Genomic DNA, 25,516 nt, shown 5'->3' on the forward strand with positions numbered 1-25,516 from the left:
AAAATAGCAGATCTACAAGCTCATAGGTCTGCTATTTTAGAAAAATCGAAGAACGACCGACATAGAAACATAGCTTTATCAGAAAACTGTCGGCATATATAAGACATTTTTAGAATCTGATCTCAGATCAGAATGGGTTAAATCAGTGACTGCGGTGATTTGGTGTCCGGTTGGCTCAAGTCGGTGGAGCATCCGTCTTTCGACCACAAAGTCCTGGGTTCGATTCCGGGCACCGTCCACTCGTGGCGTATTAGTGGGTGCGGCAAGATACGGTGCTCCACCGCTGCAATCTCCCACTACTTAACTTAGAGATTGCTCAACCTTATTGAGCCCCTCCTATATAGTTAGTTACTTTATTGACACAAATGTATAAAACATTGGGTCCAAACAATAATAAAAAACCCATGAATCAAAAACTTAAAAAAGGTACAATACATTAAAATATACAATACACAATACAGAAACCCTTTACAACAGGAGCTTTCTATTGCTCCACAATAATAATATACAGGTTTAATGTTAGTTTTTAGTTTATGTTTGTTTGACGCCATTGACAATGAAGAGAAATTAATGTTTGTTTTGTCCCTAACACAAACATTAAATCTCATTAACAATAAAGATAAGTTGTTGTTTTTTGTTTCTTATGTCTTTTTCCGCCCACTCTTTCTTTTTTCTTTGTCCTCCTGAAATGTACCACCTGAAGTATTACTGACGTGCCTGTCTCTGTTTGAGTGTGGACTCGATGTCTTATATAGGAAAAAGGACTATACTATACAGAGACATTGGAGATGTTGCCACATGGAGGGGGGATGAGGGAGGGAAGAGGGGTGGGGAAAAAAAAGAAAAGAAGAAAATCTTGGGAACTGCTCTTATATCGTTTGTAGAAATGCTATATGTACAATTATACTGCACTTTCCGAATAAAACAAATATTATAAAAAAAAAAAAACAATAAAGATAATGTAATGTTTCTTTTATTTTACCCGCGTCGTCCTCACGCCGCCATCGTACATCAACGTTTAACCCATTCTGACCGGGCACCCATTTTGGTGTTAGCATCATGTTATGCTTTAGCTATTGAAAAATAGCAGATCTACAAGCTCATATCGCGCCACCGAGTGGCGCGATACGAGCTTGTAGGTCTGCTATTTTTGAAAAATCGAAGAACGACTGACATTTTTAGAATCTGATCTCAGGTCAGAATGGGTTGATCAGACCAGTGTGTGTGTCCAGTGAAAACCTCGTATGAATCTGATCTCAGGTCAGAATGGGTTAAGTGGTTCATTTGTTGTTGTTGTTGTTGTTTTGACAGGACATGCTAATGCAGCTAGCCAAGGCTGTGGCCAACGCTGCGGCCGCGCTGGTGCTGAAGGCCAAGAACGTGGCGCAGAAGACCGAGGACTCTGCCCAGCAGAACCGCGTCATCGCAGCCGCCACGCAGTGTGCCCTGTCCACCTCCCAGCTGGTGGCCTGTACCCGGGTAAGAACCCTAACCCTAACCCGTAATCTGTACCCGGTAAGACACTGTCCACCTCCCAGCTGGTGGCCTGTACCCGGGTAACAACCCTCACCCGTAATCTGTACCCGGGTAAGAACCCTAACCTGTAATCTGTACCCGGGTAAGACTCTGTCTACCTCCCAGCTGGTGGGTAAGAATCTATCCCCTGTACCCGGGTAAGACACAGCTATCTATCCCCTGTACCCGGGTCAGACACAGCTATCTGTCCCCTGTACCCGGGTAAGACACAGCTATCTGTCCCCTGTACCCGGGTAAGACACAGCTATCTATCCCCTGTACCCGGGTCAGACACAGCTATCTGTCCCCTGTACCCGGGTAAGACACAGCTATCTGTCCCCTGTACCCGGGTAAGACACAGCTATCTGTCCCCTGTACCCGGGTAAGACACATCGTTGCCTGTGCACGGGTAAGAATCTATCCCTTAGCCCAGAGTTTCTCGAACCTTTTTTTTCCCCCTGAACTGAAAATATTGCGTTCCATTCTGCATAATGAGCATTTGCAGAATTATTATTATTAGTTTGGCGCAGCATTTTGAATACAGTAAAACACTAGCGGTATTGTCCTACATTGTTGTATTGATAAGAGTAGTTCTTCCACTGCTCACTGCTGCAATCTGTAAAATAAATAAATGTATGGCAACCTTTTCCAATAGATATATATATAGATAGATATAGATATATATATATAAATATATATATTTAATATTTTTGTAAAACAATTTACAATTTAGGCATTTTGCAGACGCTCTTAATCCAGAGCGATTTACATTAAGCAAGAACAAAAAAGCACGGCATAAAAAAGCATTTATCATGAAACATCCGTAAGCTAAGAACGTAACAGTGGAATATCTATATAATGAAACTATACATATAAGCTAAACATGTATACTATACTATGCTATGCATGTACTATGAAGTGCTATGACTACATACAATGCAATTCTAGTTCTGTCTACATAACGGCTGTCTACAAAAAAAGCTGTATAGTTAATATTTCGTAATGGATCTGTATATTTCCTGTGTGTGTGTGTGTGTGTGTGTGTGTGTGTGTGTGTGTGTGTGTGTGTGTGTGTGTGTGTGTGTGTGTGTGTGTGTGTGTGTGTGTGTGTGTGTGTGTGTGTGTGTGTGTGTGTGTGTGTGTGTGTGTGTGTGTGTGTGTGTGTGTGTGTGTGTGTGTGTGTGTGTGTGTGTGTGTGTGTGTGTGTGTGTGTGTGTGTGTGTGTGTGTGTGTGTGTGTGTGTGTGTGTGTGTGTGTGTGTAGGTGGTGGCCCCCACCATCAGCTCCCCAGTGTGTCAGGAGCAGCTGATAGAGGCAGGGAAGCTGGTGGCCAAGTCAGTGGAGGGCTGTGTGGACGCCTCACAGGTAACCTCTAACCCTAACCCTATCCTCACAGGTAACCTATAACCCTAACCCTATCCTCACAGGTAACATAACCCTATGAAACAAACCATTGAATCCTAAACCTCTAAATTGCTCTCAATTAGAGCAGAGCCAATAGGACAATAGCAGAAACACAATTTAGATTTAGATTCAAAAGCAGACCATGATCTGATGGTCTGAGGTTGACACTATAACGAGCTTGATGGGTGGACTTGAATCCCCTCAAAGGTAATCACACTAATGGAATCAAATGAAAGTTATATGCGCTGTATATACATTCAAACCGGTACCAGAAAGTACTTTTTTGCCACTTTATAAGGCGTTCCCGCTTAACTTCCGGGTTTGATGAAGATGTCACATACTCTCTATTTAAAGGTATATTCAGTGATTTCACTTAAAGAACCGTAGGTTTCGTTTTTGGCTATAGGTGGCAAAGCCTTTCATCCAATCAGGATAGAGAGCCAAAAACGAAACCTAAGGTTTTTTGACCCCCCCCCCCCAGGGGTTAACTGGGGACAGGGAGGAACTCCTTATATGGTCAGCACACTCTATAGTAGAGAGGATTATCACAACAAAACAAAAAAAATAAGTGATATTTGAATTAAGTGAAATCACTGAATATACCTTAAGCCTTATTTAAGGCTGAAAGTCAGCTCATGGAATCCATGTATCGCGGGAGGATCACGGACCAGCGACTCGACCGCCCGTCAATAATGCTCGACTGTGATTGGTTGGCTGCAGGGCGCCACGGGAGACGAGGCCCTGCTGAAGCAGGTGGGCGCGGCCGCCACGGGCGTGACCACGGCGCTCAACGACCTGCTGCAGCACATCAAGCAGTACGCCAGCGGAGGCCAGCCAATAGGACGCCACGGAGAGGCCACCGACCGCATCCTGGACGTCACGGAGAACATCTTCAGCTCCATGGGAGACGCCGGTGGGTGGTGGTGGTTTTTAATAGTGTTTTGAGTAAGATTCATAGTCATATTAGTCATATTTACTTGCGCAAGTAATAATTCCGCCCGGTACGTATGCACCGTCCCAGCCAACCCGCCACTTTTGATGCGTATGCAAATAAAACAGCAAATTTGTGCCTGATTTGCTGAGACCAGATTACATAAATGACCATATTTCTTACGTCATCATTGAGAGCTAGTCATACATATAATATATATATATAATCTGTAAAATAAAATAGCAAATTGTGCCTGATTTGCTGGGACCAGAGAACATGGTGTGTATATGTATGACTAGCTCTCAATGATGACGTAAGAAATATGGTCATTTATGTAATCTGGTCCCAGCAAATCAGGCACAAATTTGCTGTTTTGTTTGCATACGCATCAAAAGTGGCGGGTTGGCTGGGACGGTTTTTGGCGCAAAGTAACCACAGTATACCGCTAATCAACTTACAAATTACATATACATAGTATATGTATAACTAGCTCTCAATGATGACGTAAGAAATATGTGGATTAAAGGACCCAATGCCAGAGTGTAATTGGTTTTCGATGGTGACGTAATGACGATATGTTTTAGTGTCGGGAGGATTAAAGGTAATGCTCCTGTGTATACATGTATGTAATCTGGCACCACTGCCGTATCAGGCACAATTTGCTGGGACGGTGCAAACGCATCAAAAGTGACAGTTTATAACGGTCTAAAGTACTTGCGCGCTCTGCTTGCGCACTAGTTGGCCATTTATGGCCTACTAGTGTGCAACAAGCAAGTATGCACTCGACAGAGTGCAGTTCTAGTTTAGTCTAGTTTTATATTAGTCTACGGAATATCATAAGGTTTTAGTCGACTGAACGGTTGATTAACTCGACGAAAATACATATTTTTGGCAGGCCTTGATGGCGTTGGAATGGCTGATTTTGCAATGCGTCACAGAGCTTGTAGTTGAAGCATGCCATGACTTGTCTTTTCAGTAATGGTGGATCTCTTGTCCACTATAGTCCCTCCCTATTACTTTGTTTTTTGTGGCTTTTGCCTTTATTTTATATATTTCATGGAGGGACAGACAGTAGGCTGACATGAAATGGGGGGGGAGACATGCAGTAAAGGCCGTCGGGATCGGGAGTCGAACCCGCGGCACACTGCCAGACTGGACCGCTGAGCCACGGCCCAGACCTCCCTATAACATTTTTTGTCTAGTTTGTAGTATTTGTTGACGGTACATTCAGTCTCGCTTTAAGTCATCATAGCCTGGTTTTTATTCAGTTCTTCTTTCAGTTTTGGTCAGTGTAAAAAGGGAGTTATTATTAAAGCCATATTTAACCCCTCCCTCCCCCCTCCAGGTGAGATGGTGCGTCAGGCCCGCATCCTGGCCCAGGCCACCTCTGACCTGGTCAACGCCATCAAGATGGACGCCGAGGGAGAGTCTGATCTGGAGAACTCACGCAAGCTGCTGTCTGCGGCCAAGCTGCTAGCTGACGCCACCGCTAAGATGGTGGAGGCCGCTAAGGTACTGTCTGTCTGTCTGTCTGTCTGTCTGTCTGTCTGTCTGTGTCTGTCTGTCTGTCTGTGTCTGTCGCTACCGCCAAGATAGTGGAGGCTGTGTCTGTCTGTGATGTGTAGAGCATAGATTGATCCTTTGCGCAGTTGATTTGAAATTGATAATAACAATGGATTCAGTTTCGATGGATGGATACTAGATATAGATAGATGGATAAATACGTAACCTTACCTACCTTTTATTGGTCGTGGAGGGGGAACTTCAGGCGCCAGAGACAGCCCAGCAGTTAAAGTTACAGATAGGCATAGAAGTACAGTAGAAGTACAGTAAAAAATGCACCCTCGAACTGTTGTAATATACAACATGATGTGTACTTGTACAATGTAGTTGTACGTAACTATACAATGTACTTATATTAGGGCCGGGACAAATTGCGATTAATTTAGATTAATTAACTACAGAAAAATGTATCTCGATTAACTACAGATAAATTAATCGCACTTTTTTTTCCACCGCGGAACGTTTCTCACTGGGCGCTTTTCTATAGTACTGAAAACTGGAAATAATAAAAAGTCACCCCATTTTGTGTTGCCTAGAACTGGAGGTCTGACAAAAAACAGTAACAATATGAAGTAAGTACAGCTTTGTGATGTCACTGAGATGTACTTGTTACTGTTACTACATTTTTTTCAGACCACCAGTTCTAGGCAACACAGAATGGGGTGACTTTTTATTATTATTTCCACAACAGGTATATTAATGACAGTAAAATGTTGAAAATGAGTGGTATCCTGTAGTCACTATTCATTGATTCACTGGGATACCAAAAAACATTTAAAAAAAAGGTTTCTCGCTGTTCTCAGGTTGAATATTGATATGCGATTAAAATGCGATTAATATAGATTAATTAACTACAAAGCCTCTGATTAATTAGATTAATTTTTTAAATCGAGTCCCAGCTAAAGCATACTTTATAGTCCGCTCCTGGAGTGGAGCAAGCAGCAAGGTCAAAGCGTGCTGCGGCAGTGATTGTGATGTCTAGTCAGTGACGTCATGAGGACATGAGGATCCAGAGCTAATATATGTGCTGTATTAATGTAATAAACTTTGTGAGCGTCTTAGCGTGATACTGCCTGGTGTCATGTTATTGTTCTCCCGGACTGGGCCCGTCCGTCTGTCTGTCCGCCGCCGAACCAAGGAATGATTCAACCGGGTCGTCACACACCAACCTCAGCCTACACACACACACAAGACCGGTCTGTCAGAACCAGACGAGGGTCCAGTACTTAGTATAGTATCATAACAATCAAACTAAATGTGATGTCTCACTGTACGATGAAACGCGACTCTCAAAGGGACTCTTTTAATACCTAAATGAATGCACGCGGAAAGCTGAATCTGACAACGTGTGACATCACAAAACCCGCTATACGAAGAGTGTTTTTAAATAAATCAATAACTCAAACGCCTCCTTCCTTCCTTCCTCCAGGGCGCCGCGGCCAACCCGGACAGCGAGGAGCAGCAGCAGAAGCTGAGGGAGGCGGCCGAGGGCCTGAGGATGGCCACCAACGCCGCCGCGCAGAACGCCATCAAGAAGCGCCTGGTCAACAAGCTGGAGGTTAGGGTTACATTACTGGTCAACAAGCTGGAGGTTAGGGTTACATTACTGGTAACATGTGTGTTGATTGGTTGAACACATCATGTCAGTAACGTGTGTGTTGATTGGTTGAATGCATCATGTCAGTAACGTGTGTGTTGATTGGTTGAACGCATCATGTCAGTAACGTGTGTGTTGATTGGTTGAACGCATCATGTCAGTAACGTGTGTGTTGATTGGTTGAACAGAATGCAGCGAAGCAGGCAGCAGCAGCAGCCACTCAGACCATCGCAGCAGCGCAGAACGCTGCCTCCACCAATAAGAACCCTGCTGCTCAGCAACAGCTGGTACACAGCTGCAAGGTAACGCGCATGCACGCACGCATACACACGCATACACACGCATGCGCACACACACACTCTTTATCATATTCTAAAAGAACACATCATTTACAAAAATGGCAAAAACACAGAGCAGATCTACAAGCTCAAAACATGTCACCTCGTTACGCATTTTGAGCTTGTAGATCGGCTGTTTTTGCTACTTTCGTGCGACGCTGTAGGTAGCATGACGAAGCAGGGCATTCATTTAAGATTAAAAAAAAAGATATGGAGATACAAGGTTTCTGCCCGACATCAACTATACATGTATACCGTATATAATTTATATACTGTTATGTCAGAGCATAGTAAGTTTAATATAATACTGTTAACATACTGTGTGTGTGTGTGTGTGTGTGTGTGTGTGTGTGTGTGTGTGTGTGTGTGTGCCTGTGTGTGCGTGTGTGTGTGTGTGTGTGTGTGTGTGTGTGTGTGTGCCTGTGTGTGTGTGTGTGTGTGTGTGTGTGTGTGTGTGCGCGCCTGTGTGTGTGTGTGTGTAGGTGGTAGCAGAGCAGATCCCGGGGCTGGTTCAGGGTGTGAGAGGCAGTCAGTCTCAGCCAGACAGTCCCAGTGCTCAGCTGGCCCTCATCGGAGCCAGCCAGAACTTCCTGCAGGTCAGAACACCAACCAACCAGCACTCACAGAACACCAACCAATCAGCACTCACAGAACACCAACCAACCAGCACACAGCACTCACAGAACACCAACCAACCAGCACCCAGCACTCACAGAACACCAACCAGCACTCACAGAACACCACCCAATCACCACACAGCACTCACAGAACACCACCCAATCAGTACCCAGCACTCACAGAACACCAACCAACCAGCACCCAGCACTCACAGAACACCAACCAGCACTCACAGAACACCACCCAATCACCACACAGCACTCGCAGAACACCAACCAACCAGCACCCAATTCCTGATGTCACTCCAGTGTTGATTTCGTCGACTAATACTATGACAAAATCATTTCGACGAGTCCCGTTTTTCACTGACGTAAAACTGAACGAAAACTAAGCTGTGACGGTGACGGCCCTTCTTCTTCTTCCTCCTCTTCCTCTTCCTCCTCCAGCCCGGTGCCAAGATGGTGACGGCCGCCAAGGCCACGGTGCCGACCATCGGTGACCAGGCCTCGGCCATGCAGCTCAGTCAGTGTGCCAAGAACCTGGCCAGCGCTCTGGGAGAGCTACGCAACGCCACGCAGAAGGTAAGAACCTGGCCAGCGCTCTGGGAGAGCTACGCAACGCCACGCAGAAGATAGACCCACTGTGTGTGTGTTTTAAGGGAAGCTACGCACTGCCACGCAGAAGGTACCCACACACAGAACATTGTGTGAACACAATATCAAAACCTGTCGCATCGCTCCACAGCCTAGAAGTGACACGTCACTGGGACACGTCATCGAAAATGTTCCACCCCCTGTTTAGCCCATGAGAACGGAAATCTTAAAACCTTAACTCACGATCTAAATCATCCCGTCCAATTCTAAGAAAATAATATGTGTTAGACGGTGCTCCGCTGTCCAGTTGCTAGTCTCGTTGTTGTCGATCGCATCGATAGTGTTGTGGCTATTGTTAGCTGCTACACAACACACAACATCCGGTCCGTCAGTAGTGCTCCGGGCGCTATAAACGAATGGCACATTTTATTAATGGATTAAATATCCCCGGGCCCTTATAAGGTGTTAACCGTATTAATGCCAGGAACGTGGAATTCCGTTACTTTCTTCACCCTCCGCCTGTGCCAAAAACGTGAAATCCCGTCTTTCTTTAATGTCATTTACTTACGGTAATTAAAAACAATATATATATTTATTTATTTTTGCGTTCACTCACACGTTTAGGCAGCCTCCTCCACGCGGATCCGACTCGCACGGGGCTCCTTTGTGGTGACCTCAATGAATGGTTAAAGTGTGTGTGTGTGTGTGTGTGTGTGTGTGTGTGTGTGTGTGTGTGTGTGTGTTTTTTTTTAGGCCCAGGAAGCGTGTGGTCCTCTGGAGATCGACAACGCTCTGTCCACCGTCAGAGGTCTGGAGAAAGACCTCCAGGAGGCCAAGGCCTCGGCCTCGCAGGGGAAACTGAAACCGCTGCCTGGGGAGACCGTGAGTTAGCACGCACGCACGCACACGCATACACTTCTTCTTTATACACAAATGTATGGCCACGTTTTTGTTTAATCATGTACGTTTCTTGTATTTTGAAGAGCCTTATTGTGTCTTCGCGCACGTCTTTGAGTCTCAAGTTCTTGAGCTTAGTCCAGTTACCCTGCAGGGTAAACATAGTAACTTTCTTTCGAATGAGCAGCATGTGTTTTTAAGGAACAGACCTATCCCACTCTTTTTAAGAAAAGGAAAAAAAAAATGTATAGCCGCACTCGTATAGCTGCCAATGCCAAAAGTTTATTAGGACACAGAAAAGAAAAGAAACCAACGTTTTGGACAGAAATACTGCCTTCTTCAAGGTAGTTATTGTGATTAGTTTACCTTGCAAGCTGCTATAAATTATGACTGTCATTTAGTTTTTTTTCTTCTTGTTACTCCACTCTGCTGTGTTTCTGACCACATGACTCTCTGTTGTCTGACCAGTTGGAGAAGTGTTTCTGACCACATGACTCTCTGTTGTCTGACCAGTTAGAGAAGTGTTTCTGACCACATGACTCTCTGTTGTCTGACCAGTTGGAGAAGTGTTTCTGACCACATGACTCTCTGTTGTCTGACCAGTTAGAGAAGTGTTTTTGACCACATGACTCTCTGTTGTCTGACCAGTTAGAGAAGTGTTTCTGACCACATGACTCTCTGTTGTCTGACCAGTTAGAGAAGTGTTTCTGACCACATGACTCTCTGTTGTCTGACCAGTTGGAGAAGTGTTTCTGACCACATGCCTCTCTGTTGTCTGACCAGTTGGAGAAGTGTGCTCAGGACCTGGGTACGAGCACCAAGGCCGTCAGCTCTGCTGTGGCCCAGCTGCTGAGTGAGGTCACCCAGGGCAACGAGAACTACACAGGTACACACACACACACACACACACACACACACACCCTTTCATCTATAGTCACCCAGGGCAACGTGAACTACACAGGCACACAACCTTTATCACATCACAACATGCATTCTCACATCAAAGGGGTAGAGTGGACCGGATGGTAAACCGCAAGGTTCCCAGTTCGATCCAATGTGGGCTCCCCCCCAGAGTTGGTGTCGAAGTGCCCTTGAGCAAGACTCTGAACCCCTAATTGCTCCCGGTGTGCAGGTTAATGCCTTGCATGGTTTCCTCCGGCATCGGTGTGTGAATGTGTGTGTGTGAATGGCTGAAAGTGATGCACAATCTCTGTAAAGCGCCTTGGATAAAGGCACTATATACAATGCACCGTTTACTAGGGCTGCGAATCTTTAGGTGTCCCACGATTCGATTCGATTCCGATTCTTGGGGTGACGATTCGATTCAAAAACCATCTTTTCGATTTTTCCGATTCTCGATTCAAAAAAGATTTTTTTCGATTCTAAAGCAGTTTATTTTATTTTATTAAAAACAATTAAATAGAATTTTAGCATGATCTACTCCAGTCTTCTGGCATGGAAGCAGAGTACATTTAGTAAAAAGCTTGTATAATTGTAAAGGTTTTATCAACTGAATGATTTAAACACACAAAGGTTAAATCCAAGAGTAAGAACATGTCTCATGTATTTAGCTTGCACAAATTTGAACCAGTACGAAAGTTACAAAATCTCTTCTCACTCAATACATTAGTATTAAAACAGGTGTAAAATAAATACATTTGGCAGGCTTAGCTTAGCTGGTAGTAAATGCACTATGCAGAAACCCAGGCCATAATGCATTGCATGCACAGGTACATTTGTGAAAAAAGAAAAAATTTTGGAAAATGAGAATCGATTCTGAATCGGACAGCATTAGAATCGCGATTCTAACTCGAATCGATTTTTTTTGACCGGCCTATACAATGCACCGTTTACCATTGATGGTGCCTCCCGTCTTTAGTGTAGTTGGTACATAGCCTCGCGTTGCGATGCGGATATACCACTGTGCTGCACTGCCTCGGGGCATATGCATTATGTGACCACATTTGACTGAGAGACTGCCATTGGATTTTTTTGAATTTTCTTTTGTCTTGTCATATGAAAGCAGGGAATCATATAGCTTCAAATTGACATATTGGTTTGTTCAGTTTGACCCTCCAGTTTTGGAGATATGGCTTATAGGGTAATTAATGTCTTGCAGAGAAACGGCGAGTTGAGAAAACGGGCTTGAAAAGGTTCACTTCTGTGGTCTCTCAACATTACACCTATAGCTACATGTTTCAGCATTTATTTCATATTTACATGTCTTCTGTGGTCAGCATTTATTTCATATTTATTTATTATAAATATATTATTAATTTATGTCGATTTCATTTCTGACACTTATTTCAGACATGCTCTAGTATGTGAAGAGTCTGCCTGTGCTATGAACTCATTTCTTTTTTGTAAAGATAAATATATATGTGCATTTAGGAGCATACTAGTGAGGACATACACTTAACTTCTCCCCCGGCCTCGCGGTGTCCCCTCAGGCATGGCGGCCAGAGACGTGGCCCAGGCGCTGCGGGCGCTGGCGTCCTCCGCCCGGGGCGTGGGCGCCAACACGGCGGAGCCGGCCGCGCGCGACGCCATGCTGGACTGCGCCGCCGACGTCATGGACAAGTCCGCCAACCTCATCGAGGAGACCAAGAGGGCCATCGCCCGGCCCGGAGACCCCGACAGCCAGCAGAGGCTGGCACAGGTGAGGAGGGACATAGAGCTCCACACTTCTCCTTTAAACAGTTTCTGTACGTAAGACGTCCCAGGCTGTGTCTCAGGCCCTGAACCGCTCAGTGAACTGTCTTCTGTCTGTCTGTCTGTCTGTCTCTAGGTGGCGAAGGCTGTGTCTCAGGCCCTGAACCGCTCGGTGAACTGTCTTCTGTCTGTGTGTCTGTCTGTCTCTAGGTGGCGAAGGCTGTGTCTCAGGCCCTGAACCGCTCAGTGAACTGTCTTCTGTCTGTGTGTCTGTCTGTCTCTAGGTGGCGAAGGCCCTGAACCGCTCAGTGAACTGTCTTCTGTCTGTGTGTCTGTCTGTCTCTAGGTGGCGAAGGCTGTGTCTCAGGCCCTGAACCGTTCAGTGAACTGTCTTCCGGGCCAGCGGGACGTTGACAACGCCATCCGCGCTGTGGGAGAGGCCAGCAAGAGACTGCAGTCTGACGCTGTGAGTCCTGTAGTCCTACCTCTGTAGTCCTGTAGTCCTACCTCTGTAGTCCTGTAGGACTACCTCTGTAGTCCTGTAGGACTACCTCTGCTTCCGTCAGATTATTATTATTATTAATATGACGCTGTGAGTCCCGTAGTCCTACCTCTGTAGTCCTGTAGTCCTACCTCTGCTTCCGTCAGATCAATATTATTATTATTAATATTAATATGATGCTGTGAGTCCTGTAGGACTACCTTATTTATTTTTTTATTTTTTTTGACAGGGACAACGCTCATTAATCAACATGTCAGTTTTAACATCAATGTAAACGGGCCAGAGTTATAGCCAAAGCTAAATTCCATCTGTAGTCCCTGTTGGGCAGGCTCTTAAAAAAGTGAATGATGAAAGAAAGACAGTGTAGTGTAGGGCGCCTGCACAGGACACCATGCGTTGATGCCATGTGTGCATATGTGCAGGCACCCATCACCACGTCCATACAAAAACACAGTACAATAGATAAAAGAAGGACAAAGTGTAGGGCGCCTGCACATAACACCATGCTCTGTAGGACTACCTACCTCTGTAGGACTACCTCTGTAGGACTACCTACCTCTGTAGGACTACCTACCTCTGTAGGACTACCTCTGTAGGACTACCTACCTCCAGTAGGACTACCTCTGTAGGACTACCTCTGTAGGACTACCTACCTCTGTAGGACTACCTACCTCCAGTAGGACTACCTCTGTAGGACTACCTCTGTAGGACTACCTACCTCTGTAGGACTACCTACCTCCAGTAGGACTACCTCTGTAGGACTACCTCTGTAGGACTACCTACCTCTGTAGGACTACCTACCTCTGTAGGACTACCTCTGCTTCCGTCAGATTCTAGACAACATTTCAGCCTTTTTTTTAAACCCTTTTGATGAGATCAGTATTCAGCCATAATAACCACTTTCAACCTGTAGGTGTCACTATAATTTGGCCATGTCATTATTGTTGGTATTATTTTTCAAAATAAATTCTCAAGATAGAATTATAATTCTACCTTTTTTTCTTTTTTTCTTCCCTAAATTGATTATAATATATATTTTTTATTCCTTTTTAACAAAGTATGGGTCAATACATGGTCATTGGGTAAAACATGTCATTCAGATAGAATGTTAATGTAGACCCGATGCCAGGTCACTATTGATGATCTGACATCATACAGAGTTTATCGTTTCAATGTACAGATATTCTACTGTTAGATAGATTGGTTCTTGGTTTACTTGACCCATTTAGGCCTTTCAAAAATAGCAAATCTACAAGCTCGTAGCGCGCCACCGAGTGGCGCGCTACGAGCTTGTAGATTTGCTATTTTTCAATAGCTAAAGTATAACATAATGCTTAGTTAAAACACCAAAAGGGGGTTCCCGTCCAGAATGGGTTAATGATCCTAGGTGACTATTTCTATGCATTCGTTGTATTACCTTATGTTGTTCTTGCTTACTGTAAATCGCTCTGGTTTAAGAGCATCATGCTAAATGCTAAATGCCTGAATTGCAAATTGTGTTCCGTCCCCTCCTAACCGCTGTGCGTTCCGTCCCGCCCACAGTTCCCGTCCAGCGGGAAGAGCTTCCAGGAGGTCCAGGGCCAGCTGAACGAGGCGGCGGCCGGTCTGAGCCAGTCGGCCAACGAGCTGGTCCAGTCGTCCCGCGGGACCACCCAGGACCTGGCCCGCTCCACCAGCAAGTTCGGGCAGGACTTCACGCACTTCCTGGACGCAGGCGTGGACATGGCCGGCACCTCCCAGGTCAGTGAGGGACAGAAACGCACGGTGTTCCCGTAGGGTACCGTCACTAAGTTATAGAAACACACAGTGTTCCTATAGGGTACTACTGTCACTAAGTTATAGAAACACACAGTGTTCCTATAGGGTACTACTGTCACTAAGTTATAGAAACACACAGTGTTCCTATAGGGTACTACTGTCACTAAGTTATAGAAACACACAGTGTTCCTATAGGGTACTACTGTCACTAAGTTATAGAAACACACAGTGTTCCTATAGGGTACTACTGTCACTAAGTTATAGAAACACACAGTGTTCCTATAGGGTACTACTGTCACTAAGTTATAGAAACACACAGTGTTCCTATAGGGTACTACTGTCACTAAGTTATATAAACACACAGTGTTCCTATAGGGTACTACTGTCACTAAGTTATATAAACACACAGTGTTCCTATAGGGTACTACTGTCACTAAGTTATATAAACACACAGTGTTCCTATAGGGTACTACTGTCACTAAGTTATAGAAACACACAGTGTTCCTATAGGGTACTACTGTCACTAAGTTATAGAAACACAGGGTGTTCCTATAGGGTACTACTGTCACTAAGTTATAGAAACGCACAGTGTTCCTATAGGGTACTGTCACTAAGTTATAGAAACACACAGTGTTCCTATAGGGTACTACTGTCACTAAGTTATAGAAACACACAGTGTTCCTATAGGGTACTACTGTCACTAAGTTATAGAAACACACAGTGTTCCTATAGGGTACTACTGTCACTAAGTTATAGAAACACACAGTGTTCCTATAGGGTACTACTGTCACTAAGTTATAGAAACACACTGTGTTCCCGTAGGGTACTGTCACTAAGTTATAGAAACGCACGGTGTTCCCGTAGGGTACCGTCACTAAGTTATAGAAACGCACACTGTTCCCATAGGGTACCGTCACTAAGTTTACACCTCCCAGGTCAGTGAGGGAATGCACTTCCCATCGCAGTCAGAACTGCAGCATCACTCCCAATCTTCCGCCGTAGTCTGAAAACCCACCTTTTCAGACTCCATCATGGCCCGTAGCACTTGCCCTATACCCCCCTTAGATAGCATTTCTGTAGACTTAGATAGCATTTGATACAGACTTATAGCATGTTATGTAGACAGCACTATAATTGCATTGTATATAGTCATATAGCACGTCATAGTACATATGTATAGCATAGTAGTATATATGTATAGTTTATATGTATAGTTTCATTATATAGACATTCCACTGTTACTTTCTTAGCTTACGCATGTTTCATGATAAATGCTTTTATGTGATGTATTGCTATGGTTTTTGTTCTTGCTTAATGTAAGTCGCTCTGGATTAAGAGCGTCTGATAAATGCCTGAATTGTAAATTGTACAGAAACACATTCAGATCGGTGAACCGATACGATCCAACACATTGCTCCCACGGCTCCCTTTATACCAGAAAGCACGGTGGCTGGGCCGGGGCGGGCTGGGCCAGATGGCTGGGCCAGGCTGGGCCCGGCTGGGCCAGGCTGGGCCCGGCTAACCGCAATGACAATTTTCATGATCGTCATAATCGATACCGTTGTTCGAAACATTTTCACACATCTTCTAAACATGGGTGGAAATACAGTAGCAGGTCGTTTTGATGTACAATTTACAATGTAGGCATTTAGCAGACGCTCTTAATCCAGAGCGACTTACATTAAGCGAGAACAAAAAGCATGGGAATACATCACATAAAAACATTTATCATGAAACGTGCGTAAGCTAAGAAAGTAACAGTGGAATATCTATATAATGAAACTTATACATATAAACTATACATATATACTACTATGCTATACATATGTACTATGGCGTGCTATGACTACATACTACATACAATGCAATTCTAGTGCTGTCTACATAACATGCTATAAGTCTGTTTCAAATGCTATCTAAGTCTACAGAAGTGCTATCTAGGGTAGTTGATGTACTGTGATGATGTACAGTTCAGTTATCTCCCCTGTGCAATATTGGTTTGCAACGCCTCAAAGCTAAACGGAAATAAGTTTCATTTATACGCAATTCAATTGTTGAACACAATTATTCGTGTGACAATTAAAGTAAAATGTCACGATCGGCATGTTCTGGACTTTCTTTTAATTAATATTTTTTGCATTTATATAGCGCCTTTATTGGATAAAGGCGCTATATAAATGCACATAGATAGTTTGTGCATTACATTCACCCATTCACACACACACACACACACACACACACACACATTCATACACCGATTGCGGCGGAAGCCATGCAAGGTATACCAACCTGCACATCGGGAGCAATGTATAGGGTTCAGTGTTAAGTGTTGCTGTTGAGCTTTTGGCAGAACCTCATGTACAGTATCTACAGTATATCCTAATATTATAATCTAATAATAACCTCGTGTATCTACAGTATATCCTAATAATCTTGTTGTTCATCTTCACGTGTGGCGTCGTTGCTCTGTGATGGAGAGGAACCAGACACGATGGGAGAAATACGTCTCAAAATAAACACAAACTCACAACATGCTGTAAGTTAACGATGAATAAAACGATGCTGATGTCTCGCAGTCGAAGGAGGACCAGAAGCAGGTGGTGTCCAACCTGAAGACCATCTCCATGAGCTCCAGCAAGCTGCTCCTGTCGGCCAAGGCCCTCTCCACCGACCCCAACTCCCCCAACCTCAAGAACCAGCTAGCGGCTGCCGCACGGTAAGACCCCTCCCTCTCCACCGACCCCAACTCCCCCAACCTGAAGAACCAGCTAGCGGCCGCCGCACGGTAAGACCCCCTCTCCACCGACCCCAACTCCCCCAACCTCAAGAACCAGCGGTAAGGCCGCACGGTAAGACCCCCTGTCCACCGACAGCAACTCCCCCAACCTGAAGAACCAGCTAGACCACCTAACCTTTATTATCAGAAGAGCCATTTTTGGCCCAATAACGTATTTCTATTCTCTATCTGGAGCCAAGCAAAATAATGTTTGCTTTAATAAAGAAAGCTTTAATTATTTGGGATTTTTTCTGGTCTTTCAATATTTCATTTTATTGTTTGCTAATTTCTCAAAGCATATCGAGTATACTGACTGTACCAGTAACTTAGCCAGCAGCATTGGTGGTGAAAGAATAACTTTATGCCTCCTACAAATTCAATAATAAATTATGATTAAATGTAAAAGAAAAGAAAAGAAAAATAAAACTTCTTATTCCTTTTCATACTTCTTTTTCGTAGTACCTGCAGCCACATGTGGCTCTAGAGCCGCAGGTTGCCTACCCCTGAGCTAGACCATGGTGGTCCCTCAAGGACCCCTGGGGGTCCCCTGGTGGTCCCTCAAGGACCCCTGGGGGTCCCCTGGTGGTCCCTCAAGGACCCCTGGGGGTCCCCGGGTGGGGGTCAGACCCTGGTCTAACTGTGTGTTGCCTGGTGGTCCCTCAAGGACCCCTGGGGGTCCCCTGGTGGTCCCTCAAGGACCCCTGGGGGTCCCCGGGGGGGGGTCAGACCCTGGTCTAACTGTGTGTTGCCTGGGGGTCCCCGGGGGGGGTCAGACCCTGGTCTAACTGTGGTCCCTCCTCTCTGCAGAGCGGTGACAGACAGCATCAACCTGCTGATCACCATGTGTACCCAGCAGGCCCCGGGTCAGAAGGAGTGTGACAACGCCCTGCGCGAGCTGGAGGTACAAACGCCACGCCTCCCCAACGTGTGTGTGTGTGTGTGTGTGTGTGTGTGTGTGTGTGTGTGTGTGTGTGTGTGTGTGTGTGTGTGTGTGTGTGTGTGTGTGTGTGTGTGTGTGTGTGTGTGTGTGTGTGTGTGTGTGTGTGTGTGTGTGTGTGTGTGTGTGTGTGTGTGTGTGTGTGTGTGTGTGTGTGTGTGTGTGTGTGTGTGTGTGTGTGTGTGTGTGTGTGTGTGTGTGTGTGTGTGTGTGTGTGTGTGTGTGTGTGTGTGTGTGTGTGTGTGTGTGTGTGTGTGTGTGTGTGTGTCGCTACCCAATCCCTGTTATTTGGACTCGAACCTTCGGCAGGAATTTTCTAGCGAAACTTCGAACCATTCGTTGCCAATTCATTTGAAAAATAACCTTCGAGCTCCGAACCTCGGCGGGTGGGGGGGAACTTTGGGAAAGTGTCATAGTAGCTTGTTTACAACTGAAACGGACTTCCTGTGCATAGCTTCCTCTTCAAAATAAGAGCCACATGTAATGATTAGTCAACACTAGTTGTATTTCTAAGTCTACTTACAGGACATTAACATCACATTTGAATGCCTGTCAGATTTCTCTACATAACTGTCTCAGCTGTTGGTGCGCAGATGCGCCTTGCATGTCTTTGATCTACACGCAGAAAACATTTTGATGACGTATGTGCACTGGCGCACCGGTTGTGTGCCCCCCTGATTATTAACATCTAAACATAGTACTCTTATTATGCAAATATTATTATGTTAAAAAAAGAGGAAAAAAACGAATGGTTCAAGCCCATTAATTAAGATTCTAGTGGGCCTGGGCCGTGGCACCCTGGCTGGTAATCCAGTCTGGCAGTGTGCCGCGGGTTCGACTCCCGATCCCGACGGCCTTTACTGCATGTCACCACATACCCCCCCATCTCTCTCCCCATTTCCTGTCAGCCTACTGTCTGTCCCTCCATAAAATATATAAAATTAAGGCGAAAGCCAAAAAAATAAGATTCGAGTGCCAACCCTAACGAGCGAAGGTTCGAACCCCGAATGTTTGGGTACAGCCTTAGTGTGTGTGTGTGTGTGTGGGGTACTTGTATAGTGACTGTATTCCTGTGCCCTGTGTGTTCCAGTCGGTACAGTATTGTATTTATGTGTGTGTGTGTGTGTGTTCCAGTCGGTACAGGGCATGCTGGAGAACCCGACAGAAGCCATCAACGACATGTCCTACTTTGACTGCGTGGACAGCGTGATGGAGAACTCCAAGGTACGCTACCGGGACCTCTCACTCTTCTGTCTGTGTCCTACCGGGACCTCTCACTCTTCTGTCTGTGTCCTACCGGGACCTCTCACTCTTCTGTCTGTGTCCTACCGGGACCTCTCACTCTTCTGTCTGTGTCCTACCGGGACCTCTCACTCTTCTGTCTGTCAGGACCTCTCACTCTTCTGTCTACCAGGACCTCTCACTCTTCTGTCTGTGTCCCTCTGCCAGGACCTCTCACTCTTCTGTCTGTGTCCTACCAGGACCTCTCACTCTTCTGTCTGTCAGGACCTCTCACTCTTCTGTCTACCGGGACCTCTCACTCTTCTGTCTGTGTCCTACCAGGACCTCTCACTCTTCTGTCTGTGTCCTACCGGGACCTCTCACTCTTCTGTCTGTGTCCTACCGGGACCTCTCACTCTTCTGTCTGTGTCCTACCGGGACCTCTCACTCTTCTGTCTGTGTCCTACCGGGACCTCTCACTCTTCTGTCTGTGTCTCTCAATTCTTACCTTCTGTATTTATGTCAGTTATATTAGTTTTAATTGGTTCAGGGCCTAGTTGCCTGTGTTTTGATTGGTCCAAGGTCCTCCTAATTGACTGTGTTTTGATTGGTCCAAGGTCCTCCTAATTGACTGTGTTCTGATTGGTCCAGGTCCTCGGTGAAGCCATGGCGGGAATCTCTCATAACGCCAAGAACAGCAACCTCCCAGAGTTCGGAGACTCCGTCAGCTCCGGATCCAAAGCCCTGTGCGGCCTGACGGAGGCTGCAGCCCAGGTAATCTATTACTGTAATCTATTACTGTAATATATTACTGTACACCCATATCTAAAGCCCTGTGCGGCCTGACGGAGGCTGCAGCACAGCCTGGTAATCTATTACTGTAATATATTACTGTACACCCATATCTGCCCTCCAGGTAATATATCACTAAACATAAAATGTAACTTTACAGCAAAGTGTATACTGTATAGTACAGTAGTATAGCCGATCTACAAGCTCACAACGCATCGCTGGCTCGCTGCGACGCGTTGTGAGCTTGTAGATCGTCTATTTATAAGTTGTGTCACTCGCCACTGCCGACAGTTCACCTAAAGTTACGTAGTCCGTAGTCCCGTTTCCATGGTAACTGCCATGGAAACGCTGCCGTGCGTTCATTCAGTCGTTCACGTTCTCACATCGCAACGGACGTCTTTTCACGTGTCACATCCAGCCCTCGCTCCGATGCAGTCCCACCGACTCCCACGCCAAACCCATACCCCTCCCTTCTGTTTGAGTTAGTTTTAACCCATACCCCTCCCTTCTGTTTGAGTTAGTTTTAACCCATTTTGACCCGAGATCAGATTCTAAAAAAATCAGTGGTTCCTTCGATTTTTCAAAATCAGCAGACCTACACCGAGTTGCGCGCTATGAGCTTGTAGGGTTAGGTTTGCTTCATACTCTGCCTGTTAGCCTAGCAGCTAGCAGACCACTCTGTGGGTCCTTTCTTAGCCAATATAGGCGTCTAATTTGTGCCTGATTTCGTTTGGTGTGGTGGTGTGTGTGTATCATGTTCTAACTGGTTTTGTGTGTGTGTGTGTGTGTGTGTGTGTGTGTGTGTGTGTGTGTGTGTGTGTGTGTGTGTGTGTGTGTGTGTGTGTGTGTGTGTGTGTGTGTGTGTGTGTGTGTGTGTGCGTGTGTGTGTGTCCAGGCAGCGTACCTGGTGGGCGTGTCCGACCCCAACAGCACGGCGGGTCAGAAGGGCCTGGTTGACCCCGCCCAGTTCGCCAGAGCCAATCAGTCCATCCAGATGGCCTGTCAGAACCTAGTGGACCCGGCCTGCACGCAGTCACAGGTAACCGCACGTCGCACGCACGCACACACACACACAGAACCTAGTGGACCCGGCCTGCACGCAGTCACAGGTAACCGCACGTCGCACACACACACGCACGCACGCACGCACACACGCGCGCGTTGCACGCACACACGCACGCATAGATACATACATTCCATTGGGTTTTAGAGGATGGTTTCGGACCATGGTTTAGGTACAGTATTCGGTCTAGTCTAACTTGGACTCAGGGGGGTGGACGCCTCTGCCTTGCATAGTCCCCAGTGAATAGGCATGTTGCCCTTCACTGGTAACCCTATTTTGGTTTTCTTTTTAAATATATGAAGGTATTGTGGGTTGGGATTTTTACAAAAAAGCCCCCCTTTTAAAATACATACATACATACATACACATACATTTCAGAAGTTGAAGCCGTTTTTAAGGACCCACCTTTAGGCCAGTGCAACAGAGCATGATTTTGCCTTGTTTTAAACCCTACCCATTTCAACCAAATACACACACACACACACCAGACGACCTGCCAGAACCTAGTACACACACACCCAATAAACAATCAAACAAACACTTGAGGCTAATACGAGCGTTTCTCCTCCCCCCCCCCCCACCTCCAGGTGCTCTCCGCCGCCACCATCGTGGCCAAACACACGTCGGCGCTGTGCAACGCGTGTCGCCTGGCCTCGTCCAAGACCTCCAACCCCGTCGCCAAGAGGCAGTTCGTCCAGTCCGCCAAGGAGGTCGCCAACAGCACCGCTAACCTGGTGAAGTCCATCAAGGTAATTTTTTTTTGTCAAACTAGCAATAGGGCTGTATTTTGCGTGTCTTAAGTACCAGGTCTTATTACTTAACTTGAGTAAACTAAAGACCTGGAGGCGTGATCATCAATGCCATTTGGCTATTCTGAGTGACCAAAGAGCATTGACCACGCCTCCAGGTCTTTAGTTTACTCAAGTTAAGTAATAAGACCTGGTACTTAAGACACGCAAAATACAGCCCATAGAATCATATTCCATAAAACCCCAATGGTCTCTGATTGATAATGTCCTAAAAGCAATGGTTAAAGCCTGAAGATATGCCTGGGCAGTTAAATTGTTAAGTGTGTGTGTGTGACTGTGTTTGTGTGTGTGACTGTGTTTGTGTGTGACTGACTGTGTGTGTGTGTGTGTGTGTGTGTGTGTGTGTGTGTGACTGTGTGTGTGTCTGTGTGTGTGTGTGTGTGTGTGTGACTGTGTGTGCGTGTGTGTGTGTGTGTGTGTCTGTGTGTCTGTGTGTGTGCGTGCGTGCGCGCCCCCCCAGGCGTTGGACGGGGCGTTCAACCAGGACAACAGGGAGAAGTGCAGAGCGGCCACCGTGCCTCTCATCGAGGCCGTGGACAACCTCACCGCCTTCGCCTCCAACCCAGAGTTCTCCAGCGTCCCCGCTCAGATCAGCCCCGAGGTACAGCTTTCCACCTCCTAGTACCTCCTCACTGATCTCAGATCAGCCCCGAGGTACAGCTTCCACCTCCTTAGTACCTCCTCACTGATCTCAGATCAGCCCGGAGGTACAGCTTCCTACCTCCTAGTACCTCCTCACTGATCTCAGATCAGCCCCGAGGTACAGCTTCCACCTCCTAGTACCTCCTCACTGATCACAGATCAGCCCCGAGGTACAGCTTCCACCTCCTAGTGCCTCCTCACTGATCTCAGATCAGCCCCGAGGTACAGCTTCCACCTCCTTAGTACCTCCTCACTGATCTCAGATCAGCCCGGAGGTACAGCTTCCTACCTCCTAGTACCTCCTCACTGATCTCAGATCAGCCCCGAGGTACAGCTTCCACCTCCTAGTACCTCCTCACTGATCACAGATCAGCCCCGAGGTACAGCTTCCACCTCCTAGTACCTCCTCACTGATCACAGATCAGCCCAGAGGTACAGCTCACTGAGCCACAGGAATGTTGATTTTGTCGACTAAAACTCGTCGACTACCTTTTTTCACTGACATAAACTAAATGGAAACTAAATGAAAACTAAGCCATGATGACTAAAACTAAATTATATCGACAATTTCGTCAATACATAAAAAAAACTAGACTAAAATGTTAGGAAGGGACTAGTGGACAAGAGAAGTCATTTTAAGCTTGGTTGCATGCTGGAAATGGCCGACCTACAAGCTCACAACGCGTCGCAGACTCGCAGTGCGGCGCGCTGTGAGCTTGTAGATTTGTTTCAGCAAGTGTAAAAGCAGTCATTACGACGGCATCAAGGCCCACCAAAACACATGTTAATGTGAATGCACTTCCCATTGCAGTCAGAACTACAGACTCACTCCCAATCTTCCGCCGTAGTCTGAATACCCACTTTTTCAGACTCCATCATGGCCCATAGCACTTACCCCACCCCCTTAGATAGCATTTGATACAGACTTATAGCATATGTAGACAGCACTATAATTACATTGTATGTAGTCATAGCACGCCATAGTACATATATATATAGCATAGTAGTATATATGTATAGTTTATGTGTATAGTTTCATTATATAGATATTCCACTGTTACGTTCTTAGCTTACGCATGTTTCATGATAAATGCTTTTTATGTGATGTATTCCCATGCTTTTTTGTTCTTGCTTAATGTAAATCGCTCTGGATTAAGAGCGTCTGCTAAATGCCTAAATTGTAAAGTGTGTGTGTGTGTGTGTGTGTGTGTGTGTGTGTGTGTGTGTCTCCAGGGCCACGCAGCCATGGAGCCCATCGTAGCAGCAGCCAGGACCATGCTGGAGAGCTCCACGGGGCTCATCGGGACCGCCCGCTCCCTGGCCGTCAACCCCAAAGACCCCCCCAAGTGGTCCGTGCTGGCCGGGCACTCCAGGACGGTGTCGGACTCCATCAAGAAGCTCATAACCAACATGAGGTATGTATGGATGGGTGGACCCCCGGGCCCACCCACGGGCCACAGGGCATGGTGCTACACACACACACACACACACACACACACCATTCACACAATTATAGATTACTATTATTTTTTTATTGTTCTACATTTCCCGAAAAGTATACCATACCACCCCAAAACGGCACCAAACGGCAAGGTGGTGACATCACCAAGGTGGTGACATCACCAGAAGGTTGTCGACGCCACGCGTTTAGTTAGCCTGGCGGCGGCCTTGACCCTTGACCCTTGACCCAGTGCACACTGTAAGCATGGTATCACATTCTGTGTCGGCTCTATGAATCTGATCCACTACGCGACGACATGCCGAGGTATTTACGGACGTGTGAACTGCACAGGTCGTTGTCAGCTCATATGCGCTCCGCGCGCGTGCGTGCGTGTGTGTGTGTGTGTGTGTGTGTGTGTGTGTGTGTGTGTGTGTGTGTGTGTGTGTGTGTGTGTGTGTGTGTGTGTGTGTGTGTGTGTGTGTGTGTGTGTGTGTGTTGTTTTACTTGTCGAATAGTAGAATTGTGGGGACAATTTTCCTGGTCCACTTCTCACAAGGAAACATGTTTTTTAAGGTTGGAAAAAAAAGGTTTGGGGAGTCAAGCTTATGATTAGGGAAATATTGTTGATAAACATATGAAAAGGCGATGCAATTATTTCACATCTAATGTTTATTTTGTTTTCTAAAACTCGATGCGTTGCTTGATCGCCTCGTTCTAATCCACTCCCGGTGTGCTTGTACTCGCAAGCAGCAATTTTAATTATTTTGAATTAAAATTATCGCTCCGGGTGTGCACAAACATTTTGCCTTACACACAGAGTTCAGGGTTGCCTGATTTATGCTATTATTATTTATATTTAGGCCTGAGCTGAGATTCTAAAAAAGAAGCATTTATTTCATATTTACATGTCTTCTGTGGTCTCTAACATTACACCTATAGCTACATGTTTAAGCATTTATTTCATATTTACATGTCTTCTGTGGTCTCTAACATCACACCTAGCTACATGTTTAAGCATTTATTTCATATTTACATGTCTTCTGTGGTCTCTAACATCACACCTAGCTACATGTTTAAGCATTTATTTCATATTTACATGTCTTCTGTGGTCTCTAACATTACACCTATAGCTACATGTTTAAGCATTTATTTCATATTTACATGTCTTCTGTGGTCTCTAACATTACACCTAGCTACATGTTTAATCATTTATTTCATATTTACATGTCTTCTGTGGTCTCTAACATTACACCTATCTACATGTTTAAGCATTTATTTCATATTTACATGTCTTCTGTGGTCTCTAACATCACACCTATAGCTACATGTTTAAGCATTTATTTCATATTTACATGTCTTCTGTGGTCTCTAACATTACACCTATAGCTACATGTTTAAGCATTTATTTCATATTTACATGTCTTCTGTTGTCTCTAACATTACACCTAGCTACATGTTTAAGCATTT

General features: G+C 45.6%; 1 protein-coding gene across 1 annotated transcript in view; it reads left to right on the forward strand.

Annotated features, from left to right (window-relative positions):
• Positions 1–25,516, forward strand: part of tln1 (talin 1) — a 133,910-nt gene that overhangs the window by 62,661 nt on the left and 45,733 nt on the right. The window contains exons 19-39 of the mRNA XM_080765859.1: positions 1,312–1,479; positions 2,779–2,880; positions 3,640–3,832; positions 5,196–5,362; positions 6,843–6,971; positions 7,199–7,312; positions 7,831–7,944; positions 8,413–8,547; positions 9,313–9,441; positions 10,240–10,342; positions 11,907–12,115; positions 12,455–12,574; positions 14,153–14,350; positions 16,945–17,084; positions 17,952–18,045; positions 19,216–19,305; positions 19,954–20,076; positions 20,990–21,133; positions 21,745–21,906; positions 22,427–22,567; positions 23,842–24,023. Coding sequence (XP_080621985.1) covers positions 1,312–1,479; positions 2,779–2,880; positions 3,640–3,832; positions 5,196–5,362; positions 6,843–6,971; positions 7,199–7,312; positions 7,831–7,944; positions 8,413–8,547; positions 9,313–9,441; positions 10,240–10,342; positions 11,907–12,115; positions 12,455–12,574; positions 14,153–14,350; positions 16,945–17,084; positions 17,952–18,045; positions 19,216–19,305; positions 19,954–20,076; positions 20,990–21,133; positions 21,745–21,906; positions 22,427–22,567; positions 23,842–24,023 — 2,957 coding nt within the window. The remainder of the gene's footprint in view (positions 1–1,311; positions 1,480–2,778; positions 2,881–3,639; positions 3,833–5,195; positions 5,363–6,842; positions 6,972–7,198; positions 7,313–7,830; positions 7,945–8,412; positions 8,548–9,312; positions 9,442–10,239; positions 10,343–11,906; positions 12,116–12,454; positions 12,575–14,152; positions 14,351–16,944; positions 17,085–17,951; positions 18,046–19,215; positions 19,306–19,953; positions 20,077–20,989; positions 21,134–21,744; positions 21,907–22,426; positions 22,568–23,841; positions 24,024–25,516) is intronic.

This window comes from Protomyctophum bolini (assembly GCF_963924005.1).
Source record: "Protomyctophum bolini genome assembly, chromosome: 6".
In the NCBI taxonomy this organism is placed as follows: Eukaryota; Metazoa; Chordata; class Actinopteri; order Myctophiformes; family Myctophidae; genus Protomyctophum; species Protomyctophum bolini.